The sequence below is a fragment of the Protopterus annectens genome, chromosome 9.part0 (assembly GCF_019279795.1).
Source record: "Protopterus annectens isolate FY-2018-M chromosome 9.part0, PAN1.0, whole genome shotgun sequence".
Taxonomy (NCBI): Eukaryota; Metazoa; Chordata; order Ceratodontiformes; family Protopteridae; genus Protopterus; species Protopterus annectens.
In genome coordinates, this window is record NC_056743.1 from 1,432,426,145 (window position 1) to 1,432,445,040 (window position 18,896).

The 18,896-nt window shown below is 42.2% G+C and overlaps 1 protein-coding gene across 1 annotated transcript in view; it reads right to left on the reverse strand.

Moving 5' to 3' along the window:
* The window catches only part of ARID5A (AT-rich interaction domain 5A), a 484,004-nt gene that overhangs the window by 72,419 nt on the left and 392,689 nt on the right, over positions 1 to 18,896 (reverse strand). The window contains exon 5 of the mRNA XM_044084394.1: positions 13,084 to 13,181. Coding sequence (XP_043940329.1) covers positions 13,084 to 13,181 — 98 coding nt within the window. The remainder of the gene's footprint in view (positions 1 to 13,083; positions 13,182 to 18,896) is intronic.

Sequence of the window (18,896 nt, forward strand, 5' to 3'; positions counted from 1 at the left end):
TTCAAGCAGAACAAAATATAGAGAGCCCATTGCAAGTCAAGCACATAGGAACACCAACATCTACAACGTTAACAAATGTTAAGGTAACATTTATCAGAAGAAAATCAAATATGGCAAAAACTTTAATCTGCTCTAACATTTGCCAGTAGAGCCCAGATCAGACTAAAATAAGACTACGACTGGCACTATAGTCCAGAAGAGCTCTTACCAATTACATGATAACTACACAGGGAAGACCGTCCATAAGGAAAGACTTGCTGCATAAGTCTACTTTGCAAGATCGAATGTGGGGGAAGAGTTATATGGCACATGGAAAATGCATTTCTGACTATAGCAGTCATTCAAACACTTGCATACATCTGTTAAAAGTTTAAGTCCTCACTATGATAGTATTTTCATATAAGAATCTAAAAGAGCATTTTTATAAAAATGTGTCTATCTACACAACATACACATAATGGTCCAAACAGAAGAAAATGGTGGGAGGAGAAAGAAAGCTAACATAATAGAATTACTAACCTTAAAATCTAGGATTAAGAAGTTGGAAACAACTTTATGGTAAAGGTGCTGAAAAACACATAATTCTGGCAATACCGATGAAATATGGCAGTGAAACATCTCCTAAGATCCTGGCTCTCTGATGTAGAAGGATGAAGCCCTGAATGACACTGATGACTAGACTCTGACTAGCAGCTTGGGTGCTGGAAGAGCCAGGTGGAGGAGGATGGAAGTGAGCGGCTGTTGCCAGTTGTCCATTCTAGGAGGGAGGTGGCTATGGCTTGCCTCTTGACTTGAGGCCTAGAGGGAGCACTGGGTACTATATCAGCAGAGCATGGACCTGCAGAGCACATGCCTCTCCTGTGCAACTGCGCTGCCTGGAGAAGTCATCATGTAGTGGCATACTTCCTGCACTTGGCAGCACTGAATAGAGCTCAAGTGCCAAGGATAAGGGTTTACTACTCATTTGAACTTGAAAGCTGGCCTGCTCCCTATCATGTGACTCTTGCCATAAGAGGTACAAATGGGATGATTAGGCACCCTAGGCAGGAAAAGACTGTAGGACTCTTGCCTAAGCCTGGGAATGCCTAGCTCTCAGCCCCTGGCAGAAAGAATGGACCACTTGAGTAAAGGTAGTGTTAGGTATGTTTGGTAGAGGAGAAAAAACTCATAAAAAAGAAGTTATGTCACTCCTAAAAAGAGAAGTTATGTCTTACTATAACATTCTATCTGTGTTGTTGATCTTCTTCCATTCATCACTGATTGGTTCGGTTCAGAGCCCCTCAGAACCGTGTTGGCCTAATACCAAGCTCGCGTCCACCAAAAACTCTCGAGTTAAGCTGCTACCCACAATGCCCTTCTCCCTGTTACCTCAGATCGAGTTTGCATAAGACACATAGAAGTAAAAGCAGAGGCCATTTCTGCGCAAAAACCCTGAAAACACCACAAGGACCCATGAGATCCACCAGGAGCTTTTGGTGGGGGACGGAGGGTGGGATGTGATGAATGGAAGAAGATCAACAACACAGATGGAACGTTATGGTAAGACATAACTTCTTTATCTAATGTTAATCTTCTTCCCATTCATCACTGATGGGACAGAATCCCAAGCTACCTGAGAAACCTGGGTGGTCCTTATGGAAGAACATTCCTGAGCACCATTGAGCCAAAGGCCACTCTTCCCCTGGAGACCATATCCTACTTGTAATGTTTGATGAAAGTGTGAGGTTTAGCCCAAGTGGCTGCTGTGCAAATGTTGTCCATAGAAGCTCTGGAGTGAAAAGCAACAGAAGTTGCTATAGCTCTAGTTGAATGTGCTTTGATATTGTGGTTTAGGCTCATTTGTACGTGAATATGAAAAAGCAATACAATCTCTGAGCCACTTTCATAAAGTGACTTTTGATACAGCATATCCCATTTTTGGACCGGAGAAGGAAATGAAAAGTTGATCTGACTTGCGGATAGATTTAGTCCTGTCTAAGTAAAAGCGTAGTTGCCTATGTACGTCCAATGAGTGTAGACAGTATTCTCCTTTATTGGAATAGCTTGGGAAAAACATTGGGAGTTCAATGGATTGGTTCACAGAGAAATCAGAAATCACTTTGGGGAGAAAAGATGGATTAGTACGTAGTGATACTCTGTCTTTATGAAAAATTAAGCACGGTCTCTTGATGCATGAGGCGTGTAATTCTGATATCCGTCTAGCTGATGTGACAGCTACCAAAAATAGAGATTTCCATGATAGGAATTTGAGATCACATTTAGCAGCAGGCTCAAAAGGGGGTAAAGAGAGAGAGAGAGACTGTAATACTAGGGAGAGATTCCATGCCTCTAACGGATGTCTGATTGGAGGTCTGCTATGAAACACTCCTTTGAGAAAGGTCTTGCATAGGCGGGTGGAGATAAGTGGAGTGCCCTCTAATCTGTTATGAAAGTTGGAAATAGCTCCTAAATGGACTCGTATGGTGGAAGCTGATGCTCCATTCTCAAAAAACTCAGAAAGGTATTGAAGTATAACATAGACCAGAGCTGAGAAGGAATCTAGCATATGTTCTTTAGACCAAATAGCAAACCTTTTCCATTTATCTCTGTAAAGTTTTCTGGTGGATGGCTTATGGGAGGCCAGAATGATATCACAAACAGGTGAGGAAAGGGTTTCCTGCCTGGCGACTAGCGGAAGTGGAGAAACCAAGCTGTCAGCTTGTGAGTGGACAGATTTGGGAGAGTCAACCCTTGGGGGTGAGAAATTAAGTCTGGATGAGTGCCCAGGATCCATGCAGGTTGTAACAGGTGAGGCTGGAGGAAGAGGAACCACACTTGCCGGGGCCAGAATGGGGCAATATGGATCACCTTGCATCTCAACCTAATTGCTTTCTTTAAAAATAAGGGTATCAAGGGAATTGGAGGATAAACATAGAGGAGACCTGTGGGCCAATCGTGAGTCACAGCGTCTCTCGGGAGTCCCCCTCTGGGGGAAAGAGGGCAAAAAAGCTGCTGCATTTGTTGTTCAAAGGGGAGGCGAAGAGATTGCAGCAAGGCTGGCCCCATCGGCTGAAAATTTCTGCAGTCACCTTTAGATTGAGAGACCACTCATGAGGAAGGAAGATGCATCTGCTCAGCCTGTCCGCAATCACAATGGAACGCCCCGGGATATGCGTTGCTATAAGAAAGCGGTCAGAAGCAATTCTTATGGCCTCTCGACACAGGGGGTAGGATTTGGTTCCTCCTTATTTATATACCAGACTACTGACATATTGTCTGACTGAATCACAATTGTTCCCGATGGAAGGAGCGGATGTAATGCCTGCAACGCCAACCGCACAGTTCTTAACTCCAGAACATTGATATGCAGGTTGGACTCTAAGCTTGACCACGTGTCCTGGACTGTCTTTCCCTGAAAATGGCCCCCCACCCTATCAGGGATGCATCCGTGGTCACCGTGGCATTTGGTGTCGCCCCTTTCAAACTCCTCAACCAAAGTTCTGCATCTGGCCTCATCCACCAGAGGAGATCTTGCTTGCAAGTGTTGGTAATGAGGATCTATGAGTTTAGGGGGTGAAGCCATTGTAACAGTCTCATGTGTAATCTTGCCAGAGGAACTATCAGAATGGCTGCAGCCATGGACCCCAGAGCCTGGAGAACTTCTCTTGCTGACACCTCTCTGACAGAGTATCTCCTGTACTTGCAATCTTAACCGCTGAAGCCTGTGAGCCGGTAGAGATACCAGGCATGTTCAAGTATTGAAAACTGCCCCTATAAATTCAAGCTGTTGGGTAGGTTGTAAGTTGGATTTCTCCCAATGTATGGTGATGCTTAGGGACACCGCTAGTGAGAGTGTGTAACGGAGGGCCATGGTCAGAAGATGCTTGGTGGGGGTGGAAAGAAGCCAACAGTCTAAATATGGAAACGCCTGGAATCCTTGAAGTCTCAGATGAGCTGTCACCACTGCTAGACATTTCGTGAACACTCTGGGGGCCATTGAGAGATCGAATGGTACGGCTCGGAAATGGTAATGATTGGCTCTCAGCCAGAAGCGAAGGAGACTCCTGGAGCGTTTGTCCATTTTGATGTGGTAATACGCATCCCAGAAGTCTATTGAGCACATCCAAACATCCTCCCGTAAAAAAGGGAGAATGGATTGAATAGTGACCATGCGGAATTTGGTTTGAACCACTGATTTGTTTAAATGGCTGAGATCCAGAATGGGTCTCCAGTCCCCAGTCTTTTGTGGCACCAAAAAGAATCTTGAGTAAAACCGCTTCTTCCCTTTGATTGGGTGGTACATCGGGAAGGTTCTTTGTAGGTTTTGGACGGGAGGTTAGAGGGATATAGTAGCCTCTGGAGATTATTCTCTGCACCCATCAATCTTTTGTAATAGAGCGCCAGGCAGTTTGGTGCAGAGAAAAACGAGCCCCAACTGCTTCCAGAGGAAAGCAATCGGGAAACATCTCAGGAGCGTTGATAAGACCACCCAGAGAAAGAATCCCTGGAGTCTTGGTTTCGGGGACCCCCTCTGCCCCTAAAGGGGCATCTTCCACCATTGGAACCCCCTCAGCGTCTAGGGGAATCCTTGCCACATGCATTATGGAAAGGACCTTGAGATTTCTTGTGCCATATTTTCCCACTCCTCTGGTTTCTGGAAACAGAACATTGGGGCTTGGAAAAACGTACGCCAATGGCAGACAAAGTCTTTCCATCTTGCTCACACCTGGCCAGTTTGTCCTTTACTTTAGAACCAAATAAGGAAGATGGTTCAACAGGGGCATTCAAAAAGGAGAACTTGAAGGAGTCCCCGAGGTCACAGATGCACATCCAGGCATGACACCTCATGACTATGCCTGCACCCGCAGCTCTAGCTGCCCCTTCGGTTGTGTGGGAGAGCAGCCTCATGGACGAATTGGAGATAGATTCAAGGGTGGCAAGTTGAGAGGCAACCTTGTCTCGTGCCCCGTCAGTTCGGTAATCAGATCTTTTTGAAGTCTCGTGAAATGTGCCAAGTAGTTCAGGGACCTGACAACAAAGGTCACTGAAGGAAAACTCTCTTCCCCAGCCTGTCCACAGCCCAGGACTCTCTGTTGGGCGGGTGAACAATAGGATTTTCTTCCGCTAGATCCTTTTTAGTGGCTGCCACCACCACCATAGCATCAACTGGCAAACCTCTGGACCAGTGGGGGTGCTCCTCTGGTGGGGAAAGAATCATATCTGGTCTCCGGGAAATGGCCTCAATAGAGTTAGAGTTCTGCCACGCATGCTGCACGATGAGCTGGACTAATTTGTCAGCAGGTCGGGTCACCCAAAAGGTAGAAGGGCGAGAGCGAAAAGCCTGCAGGAAGATGGACTCCTCCAAGGAAGGATTAGAGGGCTTCCAGCCACCCCTCCGTTTCAATATTTCCAGGATGGCTTCGAAGGAGACAACATTGGGGGTGACCGTGGGGACCCTTCCCCATCATCATAGTCCATATCCTCTGTCAAAGACTCTTCCGGATACTCAATTTGTTTCCTCTTACATGCCTTCTTCCAAGGAGGTTCCTCAGTGGGGATATCTGAGGAAGACTTGGAAGGATGGGTACCCTAAACTGGGGTTTCCTGAGTCTTCTGTTCTCTGTGTCCTGGGGAGGTGGCCCATGGTAGCTGTAGCTCAGAGGGAGCAGGATGAAGTTCTGATGTCGGAAGAGCGCTTCCTGAAGCAAGCACCCTCTCCACTACCCAGGAAGCAGGCCTGCTCGAAGAGGAATGGGAGCCCGGAACTGAGTAGGACAACCTTAGAACTGGGGTCACACCCTGCTCAGTTAGACCCACTCCCAGGAATGGAGCCTCAAGCAAGATCGGGGCAGAGGTTATCCCCAGATCCGAGGACGGAACTGATATTTTATTTTATTATCCTTGTACCTATCCTGGCTGCTGTGTGTCCCTGGCTTCAGATCATAGGATCGAATCTCTTTAGTTCCCATCCAGCATGAAAGGACCTGCCTAGTCACTAAGGACCCCATCTAACTACCTTCAACCATCCTAAAGACTGGTCTTCAACTTCTGCTGTTGCGGTGTCAATTTCCCTGCTGTTTAAAGATCAAGGAACTCTTTAACTCCCATCCTGCACGAAAGGATCTGCCTAGTCACTAAGGACCCCTTCTAACTACCTTCAACCATCCTAAAGACTGGTGTCCAACTTCTGCTGTTGCGGTGTCAATTTCCCTGTTGTTTAAAGATCAAGGAACTCTTTAGCTCCCATCCTGCACGAAAGGACCTGCCTAGTCACTAAGGACCCCTTCTAACTACCTTCAACCTTCCTAAAGACTGGTCTCCAACTTCTGCTGTTGCGGTGTCAATTTCCCTGTTGTTTAAAGATCAAGGAAGTATGTTCCACCCTGGTCCTAAACATTCATTTGATCTGTAATAATCCTACTATACCTTTGTATTTAGTCACATGCTGATTTTTACTATTTACACTGTACCTAGCTTAGAATGAACCTCAGCCACTGAGTCAGAAAGCCAGCAGCCAGACTCCTCTCTGTCCCTGCACCTTTTTGTCATCCCCCTGGCACCATGTTGCTTTCCCCCTGGCTCCATTTTTACTGAGCCACCTCTAGCTATCACTATTATAGACACTTGTATTATGCTCTCTGCCCACTAGGTAGCACTCTAATCCAGCCTTGGCTGATAACCCTTCCTCTAATTTATCTTTTTCTAGATTCCTATCAGTTTTTCCACCCCTTTTCCTAGTTGTTAATCTTCCTGGGTCTTCTCACTCCCCTGCTCATCTTTTCTCCCTCATTCATACTATTGTTCTATCTCTTTTAGCTCTTCCACTCCGCCATCCTTTGCTACTATTAACTGCCTTACCACTCTCTGATTGTCTCTGTAAACTTTTTTAGCTGCTCTGATACTATTAATTGCCTTACCACTTTCTACTTATCTGTGACCACTTTTTCTGCCTCAGCTATCTCATCCTCTCTGATTGTCTCTGTAAACTTTTTAGCTGCTCTGACCCGCTCCGTTCGCCCTGTGGGCTCACTCCGCTCCCCCTACCCTACCCCCAATTCCCACACACCCCCAGTGGTCCTAGCCTTATACTTCTGTAACCACACCCCCTCTACATATCACCCTATCTCCTACTTCTTCTACTTAACAGCCCCACCCCCTACTTCTTCTACTTAACAGCCCCACCCCCTACCTCTACAAGTTCTTAGTAATTTAATTACTACATCAGGTACACTCTCCTCAGCACATCCTGCTTTGTTAATATTATACAGCCTCTCTCCTACATTTCACCTTTATACAGCCCCTCTCTTACAATTCACCTTTATTTCATTCTGTTTCTCATCACTTCTATCTACTCTTCAAGCTCATACAGCACCCTCTCCCTCTCCCATCCTTATTTTTACTTACCTCACTCCTCCCCTCACCATACCCTAACTCCTTATCTACACATCACTATGACCCCATCACACAAGTCTGCATACACAAACCTACTACTCCTAACTACTACTCTTGCTTGTCTTACTATACCATATACATTAACCTTCATTGAACATGTTTCTTTTCCTGAACACCACCACCCCTACCAGCCAACCCTACCCATTTCCCATATAAACTCACTCAACCACAGTAATATAACCTCTACCTCTATTTATATACTTCCAAAGTACTACAGATGTACCCATATTGCTTACTTCCTTATCAAAAAACCCCTAAACAATCACTATAAACTCCTTAAGTCCATACATCCTCAAAAACATCCCCTACTAGATGGTGATATTCATCCAAACCCTGGCCCTAATACCGATATTCCCACTACCACCACAACCCAACATCTCCCACTATCATTCTCCCAAACAGATCAGCTAACTCCCTTTTGATAGCTCACCTTAACACCCGCAGCATAAACAATAAAATTTCCCACCTACACGCACTCTTAGATGTGCACTCATTTGATATTCTCTGTATTACAGAGACATGGCTGAAGCCCTCAACTCTGGACCAGGAGATTATCCCTCCTGGATATAATATCCTGAGATGTGACCACAAGAATAAAAAGGGTGGAGGAGTAGCCATATTATATAAATCTGAACTCCAAGTCTCACACCTTCAATGTGCCCCTACCCTCAGATTCTAATGCTGAAACCCTTACTGTAAAACTCCAAATCAACAACTCAAAATCTATCTATATAATTTGCACATACCTCCCCCTGGAAATAATATCAGCACTCTGGAAAATATTCTTAGCCACCTCTCTACTCACCTACCTCATTGTCTTAGGTGACTTTAATATAGACTGGGCAACCTGTTATTCCCCTAATCCTACCAATCACACAAATCTTCACGGTTTCTTACAAATAATAACCACTCCTACTCGAATCCATAAGCCAAGCAGTAAGGAATCCACCCTCGACTGGATCCTACTCAACAGCCATCTTGATACTTATAAACCAGGAATCCTTCCCGATGATATCAGCGACCATATGCTAACCTATATTATTAAACAAAAAATTCATAGCCCTAACACTAATATTTTCAAAACCTCCCGTTCCAAAAAACACTTTAATCCAGAGAGCTTCCAAAATGAACTAAAAGCATGTGACTGGTCACCATTGCTTCATCTTCAACTTGATGAGGCAGTGACCTACTTCAATACCAGATTCCTTCAAATCCTAGATTTCCATGCCCCCTATCGCTCTTCCCGAATAAGGACCAAAATCGCCCCCCTGGCTCTCAATACTATCCTCCTCAGAAATAAAATCTGGGCCAAATGGAGAGCCTCAAAAAATCCATCAGATCACCTCTACTTCAAACAATTAAGAAATGCCACCAAAAAAGAAATTCTCCAAGACAAAAGAGACTATTACCTTCACCTCCAACAAACCCACCAACAAAAACCATAAAAATTCTGGTCAGGCATAAACAAACTTCTTAAGCCAGGCTACTCTAAACCTCCTGTCCCCTCAGGTTTCGACCATAATAACTCAAACCAGATTCCAGATGCCTTTAATAACTATTTTACCAAAGCCATTTTAACCCTAGCTAATACTTTACCACCTGTTACCTCTTCCCCATTAGATACCGCTAATACTCCATCTCCAACCTTTTATATAAAACTAGTACCTACATCCTTCATCTGCAACCTCCTTCAAAAACTTAAACCCTGCATCCCTTCTGCAGATTGTCTTCCTGATGAATTCCTGCAAATTGCAGCTAAAGCCATTGCCTATCCCATCTCCATACTTATAAAAAGAACAATCTCAGAAAGCAAAATCCCATCCATATGGAAAGTATCCCACATCATCCCTCTACACAAAGGTGGCCCATCTACTGAACTTTCCAACTTTTGCCCTATCGCCTTACTCTCTCCAATAGCTAAAATAATGGAGAAATGCATTCACAGACAACTACTTGACCACCTTCTCCAGAATAACTTACTTGCCAACTGCCAGCACGGTTTTAGGCCATTCCATAGCACAACAACTGCCCTGCTATCCTTTTCTGACTCCATAAACAAAAATCATAACAATAACACTTTTTCATCTACACTTTTTATTGACCTTTCAAAAGCCTTCGATATGGTGAATCATAACTTGCTTATTGACATACTAAAAGCCCAATCACTCGATCCACAGGCATTACAATGGTTTAAATCCTATCTGGCAAACAGACATCAAGCTGTACTTTGGGATAATAATCTTTCCACACCCCTCCCTGTGAACATTGGAGTACCTCAAGGCTCTATTTTAGGACCTCTTCTCTTTTCTTTGTTTATTAATAATCTACACACCACAATTCCACAAGCCACCTGCATACAATGTGCAGATTACTCTACCTTAATTTGTTCAGCCAAGTCCATAACCTCTCTCCAGTCACTCACCCAATCCATATTTAACAGTGCTGAAAACTGGTTCTTGCAGCATGGTCTCCTACTGAACACCAAAAAAACAAAATTATTGCTCTTTGCTCCTACTCTTAAGTCACCTCAACTGTACTTCACTGTAACCTCTACAACAGAACTAACATATCCCCTGACACTACTACCCATCTACTGGGAGTAACAATTGATAACTACCTTAGCTATGATCACCATATTAACTCTACAATAATGTCTGTTAACAAAAAACTTGGCACCCTTTACAGAATCAAACCCTTCCTAACCCCTTCTGCCAGAATAACTATTTCCTAGACCCATCTGATCTCTACCCTACTCTATGCTTCTGCAATATATACCAATCTTTCTAAAAGCAATCTCTCCAAACTTTCGATATGTTACAATAACATGGCCAGATTTGCCACTGGCACCCCCTTTAGAACTCACCACTGTCACAACATCAAACTGGGATGGTTAGAACTGCAGAACCAACTACTTTGCCAACAACTTGTCATCTCCCATAAGATTCTTTATCACCCTAATAATACCCCAATCCTCACTAATCCGATCACCCCCTACAAAAATCTTAACTTACTTCGCTCAGCTAATAATCTACTAGTTTCCACTATTAAATCCAACAACAAAGCAGGGGACTCACTTTTTTCCAACACAGTAGAAAAAAGTTGGAACCAGCTTCCTAATGAACTTACCACCCTTACTTCCACTCTTCTTTTCAAAAAGCTACTCAAAGAATACCTTAAAACTCACTGGCTTTGTCCCTGCTCTAATCCTGACTGACACCTCTTTCCCCTTCCTGCGCTCTCTATACACCTCTACTCTACTGTTCTATGTGTTCCTGTGGTAATGATATAATAAATTTTTAATTATTTCTATTGATTGCTATCTCTCAAATGCTTGCTATATGTATTTGTTTTTAGCATATCCTACTATACTGCTCTGTTCAAGTCTAACTGAACCTCAATTATAAACTATATACTGTCTTTCTTGGAACTATTACTATATATTGTATTTTGTCTCTGCCATTGCTTGGAGCTTTTCTCCCCGGGCCTCTACTGAAAATGGACATATATCCAGCTGGACTAGCCCGGTCAACAAATGTAAAATAAAATAAATAAATAAAACACTCGGAACCGTACTCAGGATTGAGGATTCCGCCCCCGACCATGAATCTGAGGAAGGGACGGTTCCGATGGAACCAAAACCCAAAGGGGTGAAGCCTCAGTGAGAGTTACTGTGGGCTCCGAGGAACGGGTTCCACAAAGGACGTCGGAGCAATAGGTTTTGGAATGGACGGATCTGAAGGAGGAGTATACGTTGGAGTCCTGAGAGCAATAGACCCAAACCCCAAAAGGGGGTGAGTCTTAGGAACATTTGTTATCCCTCTGGCTGTCAACAGCTGATCCAAAAGGTGCACCACATCGAATTCGGAAAGACTCCTGGTGGACCTCGTGGACACTCCTGAAGGGGAGTCGGGTCAGTCCAGAAAGGGTCTGTACATCTGACCTAGGAACGGATCCAATGATGGGGAGTATCGGGTCCATGGTGCTTGAGCTAGTGGCACCGTAGTCTCTAACTTGGAGACAGGTAGTAAAGGAATCAGTGGCGTAGAAAAAGGACTTGGTGCCGAGGAGGCACTCGGAGTCGAAGTTATCGGTTCCAAAGGAACTGCGTAAGTTGAAACAGCTTTCGGTGCGGTAAAAGGCAAAGTTGGTGCTGTAGCTGTTGTGGAAGGTAAGGTCGGAGCCGTAGCTGACATTTAAGGCAGGGTCAGTGCCGTAGAGGTCGGTGCCAAAGATGGTGCCGACGTGAATAATTCTGTAATGTCTATGACTTCGGTCAAACAGGCAATTGGAGCAGAGCTCTGAACAGAAGCAGTAGCCATAGTCGGAGCCGATGAAGCTATCCTATGCTCCAATGAAGATTTGTGGGCCTTATGTTTGTGAGACTTGCCCTTATCACCAGCCTGTGAAGAGGGATCTGAAAGGGGACATTTCTTGTCCTTCACTGGAGGGGTTGAGATCTCCGACACAGAAAGGGCCTCTGAGAAAGGAGAAACTAAAAGGCCTTTCAAAATCAGTTTGTTTTTCCTTTTATTCAGCGTCCTCTGACTAAAACTTAGACAAATCTGGCATTAACAGAGAGGTGAGAAACCCCCAGACAATAAACACAGTCGTGCAAGTCACTGTTAGGGAGCTTACCATTGCAAGACGTACAATGTTTAAACCCTGATGTCCCTTTTTTATCAGACATTTCCATACACACAAAATACACACACTACTAGTACCTAAAAAGAAATAAGGAAGAAATAGGAAGAAGATATCAATGATGGTATCAAGCGATACCATAAGGGTAAGGAGAGGGCATACCAACGATGGTATAAGAATTACTCAATGGGTAGAGCTAGTTAGTTAGATAAAATAAGGGTAAAAGAGTGAGATTAGGGAAAAAAAGTTCAAAAATATACAATTATCAATAAAATAAAACACTTAGCTGGAGAGCTCGGTGAAACACTGCTATATGGCTACGCGGCAAACGAGATCTGAGGTAACAGAGAGAAGGGCATTGTGGGTAGCAGCTTAGCTCGAGAGTTTTTGGTGTACGCGAGCTTGGAACCGAACCCATCAGTGATGAATGGGAAGAAGATTAACAACATCAGATTAAATGGTAGCTGCAACTGCTCCACAGAAAAAGAGATCTGGACAGAGGTCCTTCTACAGACAGAACTGGGAAAAGGGGAAGAGTTATATGTCTCGGGAAATTTTTTAGGTACTGAGTTATTTGAGTCTTATTATGCGCAAACAAATTATTTAAGAACAGACTATCTTGAAATTTTCAAAATTACAGCAATAAGACAACAACTATTTATATGAGAGGAAACTCCTCAATATAAATACTGTATATAGGTAGCATTGCCCTCAGTGAGCTGCATGATATCTGGGGAATACTGTCAATGGGTCACACATCAGTTCATGTTCTAGTGCAAAAAGAGTCACATCCACATACCATGAAGCTAGCATTATGGTACAGTGTTAAGGAAATTATCTATAAACAAGCTTCATCCTGCAAACATGGGTTTAATTCCTGTTAACCTCCACTTGCAGACTATTACAGCCTGAGCAAGTCTCTTCACCAGAATCAATTCCCTGTAGACAAGTAAGAATAGGCAGTTTTATTTGCTAAACAAAAGCTAGCTAATTAAATTAGACACTGGGTACCTCTCATAGTGTCTGCGAGTACAGGTGGCTGCACTGGTGCTTCCAGGACTTCCTCCAAGTTCATCGTAAATATTCTTCCAAAGCCGCCTGCCTGTCACCTGAAAGTTAAACAAATGTGCTTACAAAAATCACTAAGATTCTTTTGTTTTCCGCTTAACAAGCTACAATAATCTTAAAGAACTTTCTTCTAGAAAATTAGTGCTTGTATTCTACTTTATTATTATGTGCATGGTGAGTAGACACTTCATTTTTCAACGGGAAGATCATCAATAAGGAAAAACTTGCAGCATAAGTCTACTTTGCAAGATCGAACATGGTTAAAGAAGGGCCACTAGGATACTAATCCTGGTGCACAGACTAAATACCATTGTAAGATATAAATAAGATGCCTTTCCTTTGCAAAAGAACTTGCTTAGCCTGCACTAAACATGGGCAGTCCTATTCCTAGCCACACCATTATGACTAGGAAGCTGCAATTAGTATCTTACACCTCTGTATCAGTATCTACAAACTTTTCTCAGACAAAAGTAAAAAAACTGATAGTAGACTAAAGCTGCCTGTATCATAGCTTGGGGATACAGAATGAAATGAACACCAAGTTTAGATTCCACATATGTTTTTCTCTTTCCCTTGTGTTACATTCCTTTGGTATGAGTGAACGTCAGAGTGCAAACTTACAGCAGACCAAATGACACACAAACATTATTACATATTTACTTGTTTTTGTAGAAAAATATGAATATTTCTATAGCAAGAAATAAAACATACAGGACTAACGAATTATAAGGTAAGGTTTGGACATTATATGCAAACAACTGTATGCTTCACATATGCATTAGGCATATCTTTGTAAAGATTTTGTACTTCAGGGTTATGTATACTTTGTATTTTTATTCTGAACTATGGATCTAGTAAAGGGCTAGAATAAGAAATGCATATTTTGCCAAAACTACCAAATTTATTTGATATACACATATGGATCTAGTTCAGAAGACTGATTCAACAGAAGGTCAAATGTCTTATGATCAGGACCATATGATTGCCTTTCTGAAAATTTGAACAACAGAAAACAACATAAATCTAAGTTTTTGCAGTGGGGCAAGACCCTGCACCCTCCACCCCCTACATGTTATTTTTATATATATATATATATATATATATATATATATATATATATATGTATCAACTCCGAGACTGCACTACAGTGGGGAAAGGGAAAATTCCCCAGTCACCACTGTACAGTGATCTCCATTCAAAAGCTTCAACATTTGGAAAGTCGATCATATGGTCTCGACCATATAATGTTCAACTTCATTTTGACTTGAGCTTCTGAAGGTGACACATACTTATTTATTTATTTGTTATATGTTAACTGGATTAGTCCAACTGAGTCAGTGGCCCATTTTCAGTGGAGACCTGAGGAGAAAAGCTCCAGACAGTTATTACAAAGTTACATAAAAGAAGAACATCTGACAATGAAGTTGTATGCAAACAATACAATAATGTGCTTTACATGAGAACATTAGAAATTTACAAAAGGCCCGAGAATTAAGTTTACATAAACATTACAATAATGTGCATAACATTCAGTACAAAAGTTATAAATGTTTTTATCAACTAAAAGAGAAAGAGATGCCAATGAGATAAGACACTTGCAATAGATGGGTGTTAAAACTGTGAGAGGTAGTAAGGTGGTAAGGTGAGATTTAAGTGGGATCATTGCAGTGACAGGTGTTGACATTTAGGAGAAAAGTTTTAAGTTTGCATTTAAAGAGATTTATGTTTGAAATTATTTGGATGTTAAATGGGAGTTTGTTCCGTGCATGGGAAATACTATATTTGTAAAGAAGTTTACCAATGTTTTTGTTTGTTTTATAAGTTTCCAGAAGGAGCAGGTCAGACCTGCGGAGAGTTCTGGGAGGGGGATAATGTGATATTAGTGAGGCTAGACCAGGACAGGAAAGGGGGTTTAAGAGTAGAGTATGACTCATTTGCAGCTGGAAGTGAAGCAGGTGCTGGGAGAATTCAAGCCACTGGAGTTTTTTTAGTGCATGGCAGTGATGAGATTTGTAGGGTTGGGTTACTAGCAAATCTTGCAACACTATAGTATGTTAGCCAAAAGGGTAGATTGTAGATGTGAAAAGATGGGGGAAACATAAAGTAGGCACAGAAGGAGGAAGGCCTGAGCTAGTTTCTGCCTTTTATGTCTGTAGAGTAAGCAGAGTTTTTTATTTTAATTGGTCATCGATAATAACAACTAGAAGTTTAGTATGTCGGTCAGTTTGTATGATGGTATTGTCGAGAGAAGAAATGGTGAAGGCTGATCTGAGGTTAGAGAGGGTTTTTGGAAAAAAAAGAGCAGTAACTTTGTTTTTTGGGATTTAGAATTAGTTGGTTGTTGGTAAGCCATTTTTCTACAGATAGGAAGCTGCTATGTTGAGTAGTAGAGAGGAGATTAGAGAAACTGTCAGAACAGGTAATAAGGGTAGAGTCATCCGCATATTGTATCAGGGAGGATGCTGTATAAGAAGTATGCAGTTGGTTTGTGAAAATATTAAAGAGTAAAGGGCCAAGAATCAAGCCTTGAGGCACCCCCAGTTTGGACTGGTAAGTATTGGGAGTAGGTAGCCTGCCATCTTACTGATTGTTGTCTACTAGTAAGATAGTTAGTAAACCATTTAATAATAGAGGGAGTTAAGTTGAGTTGTGATAGTTTATCAAGAAGTTTGGAGTGTGAAACGGTATTGAATGCTTTAGAAAGGTCATGGAAGTGGCAATAAACCAGTAAATTGTTGTCCATGGCTTCAGCAACGATTTGAGTAAAGGGCAGTAGTTGTACTATGATTGGGTCTGAAGCCATATTGAGTAGGGGTGAGGACATTATTATCTAGAAGGTACTTAATAAGCTGTCTATGAATGGATTTTTCAAGGAGTTTAGATAGTGGAGAGAGGACAGCAATAGGTCTGTAGTTGGATGGTTCATTGCTGTTGCCTCCCTTGTGTAATGGAGTGATAAAGAATGATTTCCATATATCTGGGACAGTGGATTCTTGAATAGATCTATTAATCAGGATAGAGATGGAGTAGGCTACTGAGTGAGTGGCTAGTTTAAGAAAAGGGGGGGCTGTCAGAAGAGGGGAGTATGGCTTCAGCTTAAGCAGGAGAGATTTGATTTAAGATGTCGGGATGGGGTCGAGTATGAAAGTGGGAGTATTGGTGAAATGTGGCATGGAGATGAGTGTTTATTGTTCTGACCATTGTGGTTGAGTTTGTGAATAGATTCAATGAAGTATGAATTTAGAAGAGAGGCAGTTTCATGGGGGGTTTTGTTGGGGTAGGGATTGGGGGTACAAGGGTTGCCTTGGGTGTAGGATCTTATTAATAGAGTGTCACAATTTTTTGGGGTTAGACTTATGGGTGAGTTGGGCATTGCAGAAGAATTTTTTCTTATCTGTATTGATGTGTTTTTAGCCAGATGATGTAGCTGTTTATAGGTTTGGAGAACAGAAGGTGATTTAGTTTTATTCCATTGTTTCCAGGTGCTGTCTCTTTTTTTTCATAAGAGTGAGTGTACCTTTTCAGAGCCAGGGGGTGTGGGTTGTTTTGATTCTTACTTTTCTGAGAGGTGCTAGGGAGTCAAGGATGGAGAGAAAATTGCGACTGAAATGAAGGACAGCATCATTTAGAGGGATGTGTTTTAGAATTGACTAGTCTATAGAGTTTAGCATGTGATTAAAGATCTCACTGTTAAAAGTGGAGAGATTGCAACAATTTTATAGAGATGGTATTTAAAGTATCTGAACAGCGTGCCTAAGAACTTGGATATTTCGGTAGGGTAGTAGGGTTTTGATACAGGTTAGGGTCAGTTGTTAGGATCCAGTCGAGAGTGGAGCTACTATTATTGTTTTTATTGAATCTAGTAGGTGTAATAAATAGCTGATGAAAGCCATGTAGATTGATGGTGACAGATGGGCTGGTTGTAGGTAGTTTTAGCAAGTCAATGTTAACGTTTCCTAACAGAATGGTTTCATAGCTGATATTGAGTGATAGCCATGAGAGTATGAATTTGAGGATGGGAATGTTATTACCTGGTGGGATATACATAGCAGCTAAAGCAAATTTCTTTTGTGGGTTAAGGTGACAGTTTAGGATAAGAAGTTCAGCGGGGTGGAAATTTGGATGTGTTATGTGTCGGGGGAATAGATGGAGGTGTTCGGAGTACATAATGGCAACAGCACCACTTTTCCTAACTATTCTGTCTTAACGACAGATATTGTAATGGGGGGGGGGATTTCAGAGTTTGAGATGTGGGGCTTTATCCATGTTTCAGATAGGGTTATAGCATGTGTGGGGAGTGGAGGGTAATCCAGGAGTGTAGTTCTGTGGTTTTATTCGGGAGGCACTATATGTTAATTGAGTATATATTAAGATATTTTGGATTGCGGGGGGGACTGTTGAGATTGGTGGCTGTTGTGATGGTGGAGGAAGTTGTAGGAGAAGCAGGAACTGTATTGGGGTGGATATCCCCATCAGTTAGAAGTGTGTTTGGGAGCAGGGTTGGTTTGGAGTGGTACTGGTAGTGGTTGGGACACAAGTATTTTAGCTTTAGCTTAGCTGGTAAGGGAGTGCATGCTAAGACTTTGTGTTTGCAAAGTTATATTATATATAAATAAAAAAGAACCTCAGCGAAAACGGCACAGGGTACAAAAAACATGTAAAGGAACACCAACCAGCTGGAGACTTATATAATGCTTTTGTTCCACTTCATCAGAAATCAGGAAAACACTAAAAATTCTCAGCAATGGAGAAAAATGAATAAACCATATGTGTGCGGTGAGAAGACATAATATCCGGTACTGAAGGATCAGGGAACTTGTGAAGGAAAAAAAGTTATGTACTCACCATAACGTTCCATCTGTGCTGTCTGTTTTCATTTATCCTTGACGTATGGGTTCGGTTCTGATATTGGAACTGACTTGGCTGTTGCTACAGCTCACTCAGGCCAAAAACTACCTAGCTTCACACCTACCCACAATTCTTCATTCGCAATTACCTCGGATCGAGTTTGCACAATAGATATAAAAGTCATAGATAAAGAGAAGCCATATCTGTTGTGCCTTAAAGATCACAATAACTTAAAAGTACAATATCCGTTCCACCAATAAGTCTTCAAAGGCTGGGGGATGGAGGGAGGGGAGTCAAGGATAAATGAAGATGGACAACACAGATAGAAAGTTATGGTGAGTACATAACTTCTTTATCTGATGTTGTCAGTTTTCATTTTATCCTTGACATATGGGACAGAATCCCCAAATACCTTAGACCTTGGCAGAACTCATGAAAAGACATTCCTGAGCACCACTGAACCAAAGGATGCTCTTCTAGAAACCAAATCCAATTTGTAATGAGTAATAAAGGTACGGGGAGAAGCCCAAGTAGCTGCTGCACATATATCATCCATTGAAGCTCTACATTGGAAAACTGCTGAAGTGCCTACAGATCTTGTAGAATGTGCCTTAACAGGCCTAGGCAAGGCAATTTTCTTCTTGTCATAGATAAAGGAAATACAACCCTTGAGCCATATGGCTAAGGTCACCTTGCTGACTGGTTTACCAAACCTAGTACTTGAAAAGGAGACAAATAGTTGGTCAGATTTTCTCATGTTTTTCGTCCTGTGAAGGTAAAAGTGTAATTGCCTGTGAACATCTAGCAAATGCAGACAGTATTCACCTCTGCTTGAAAAGTTTGGAAAGAATATCGGCAAATTAACAGTCTGATTGATATTAGACTCTGATACTACTTTAGGTAGAAAT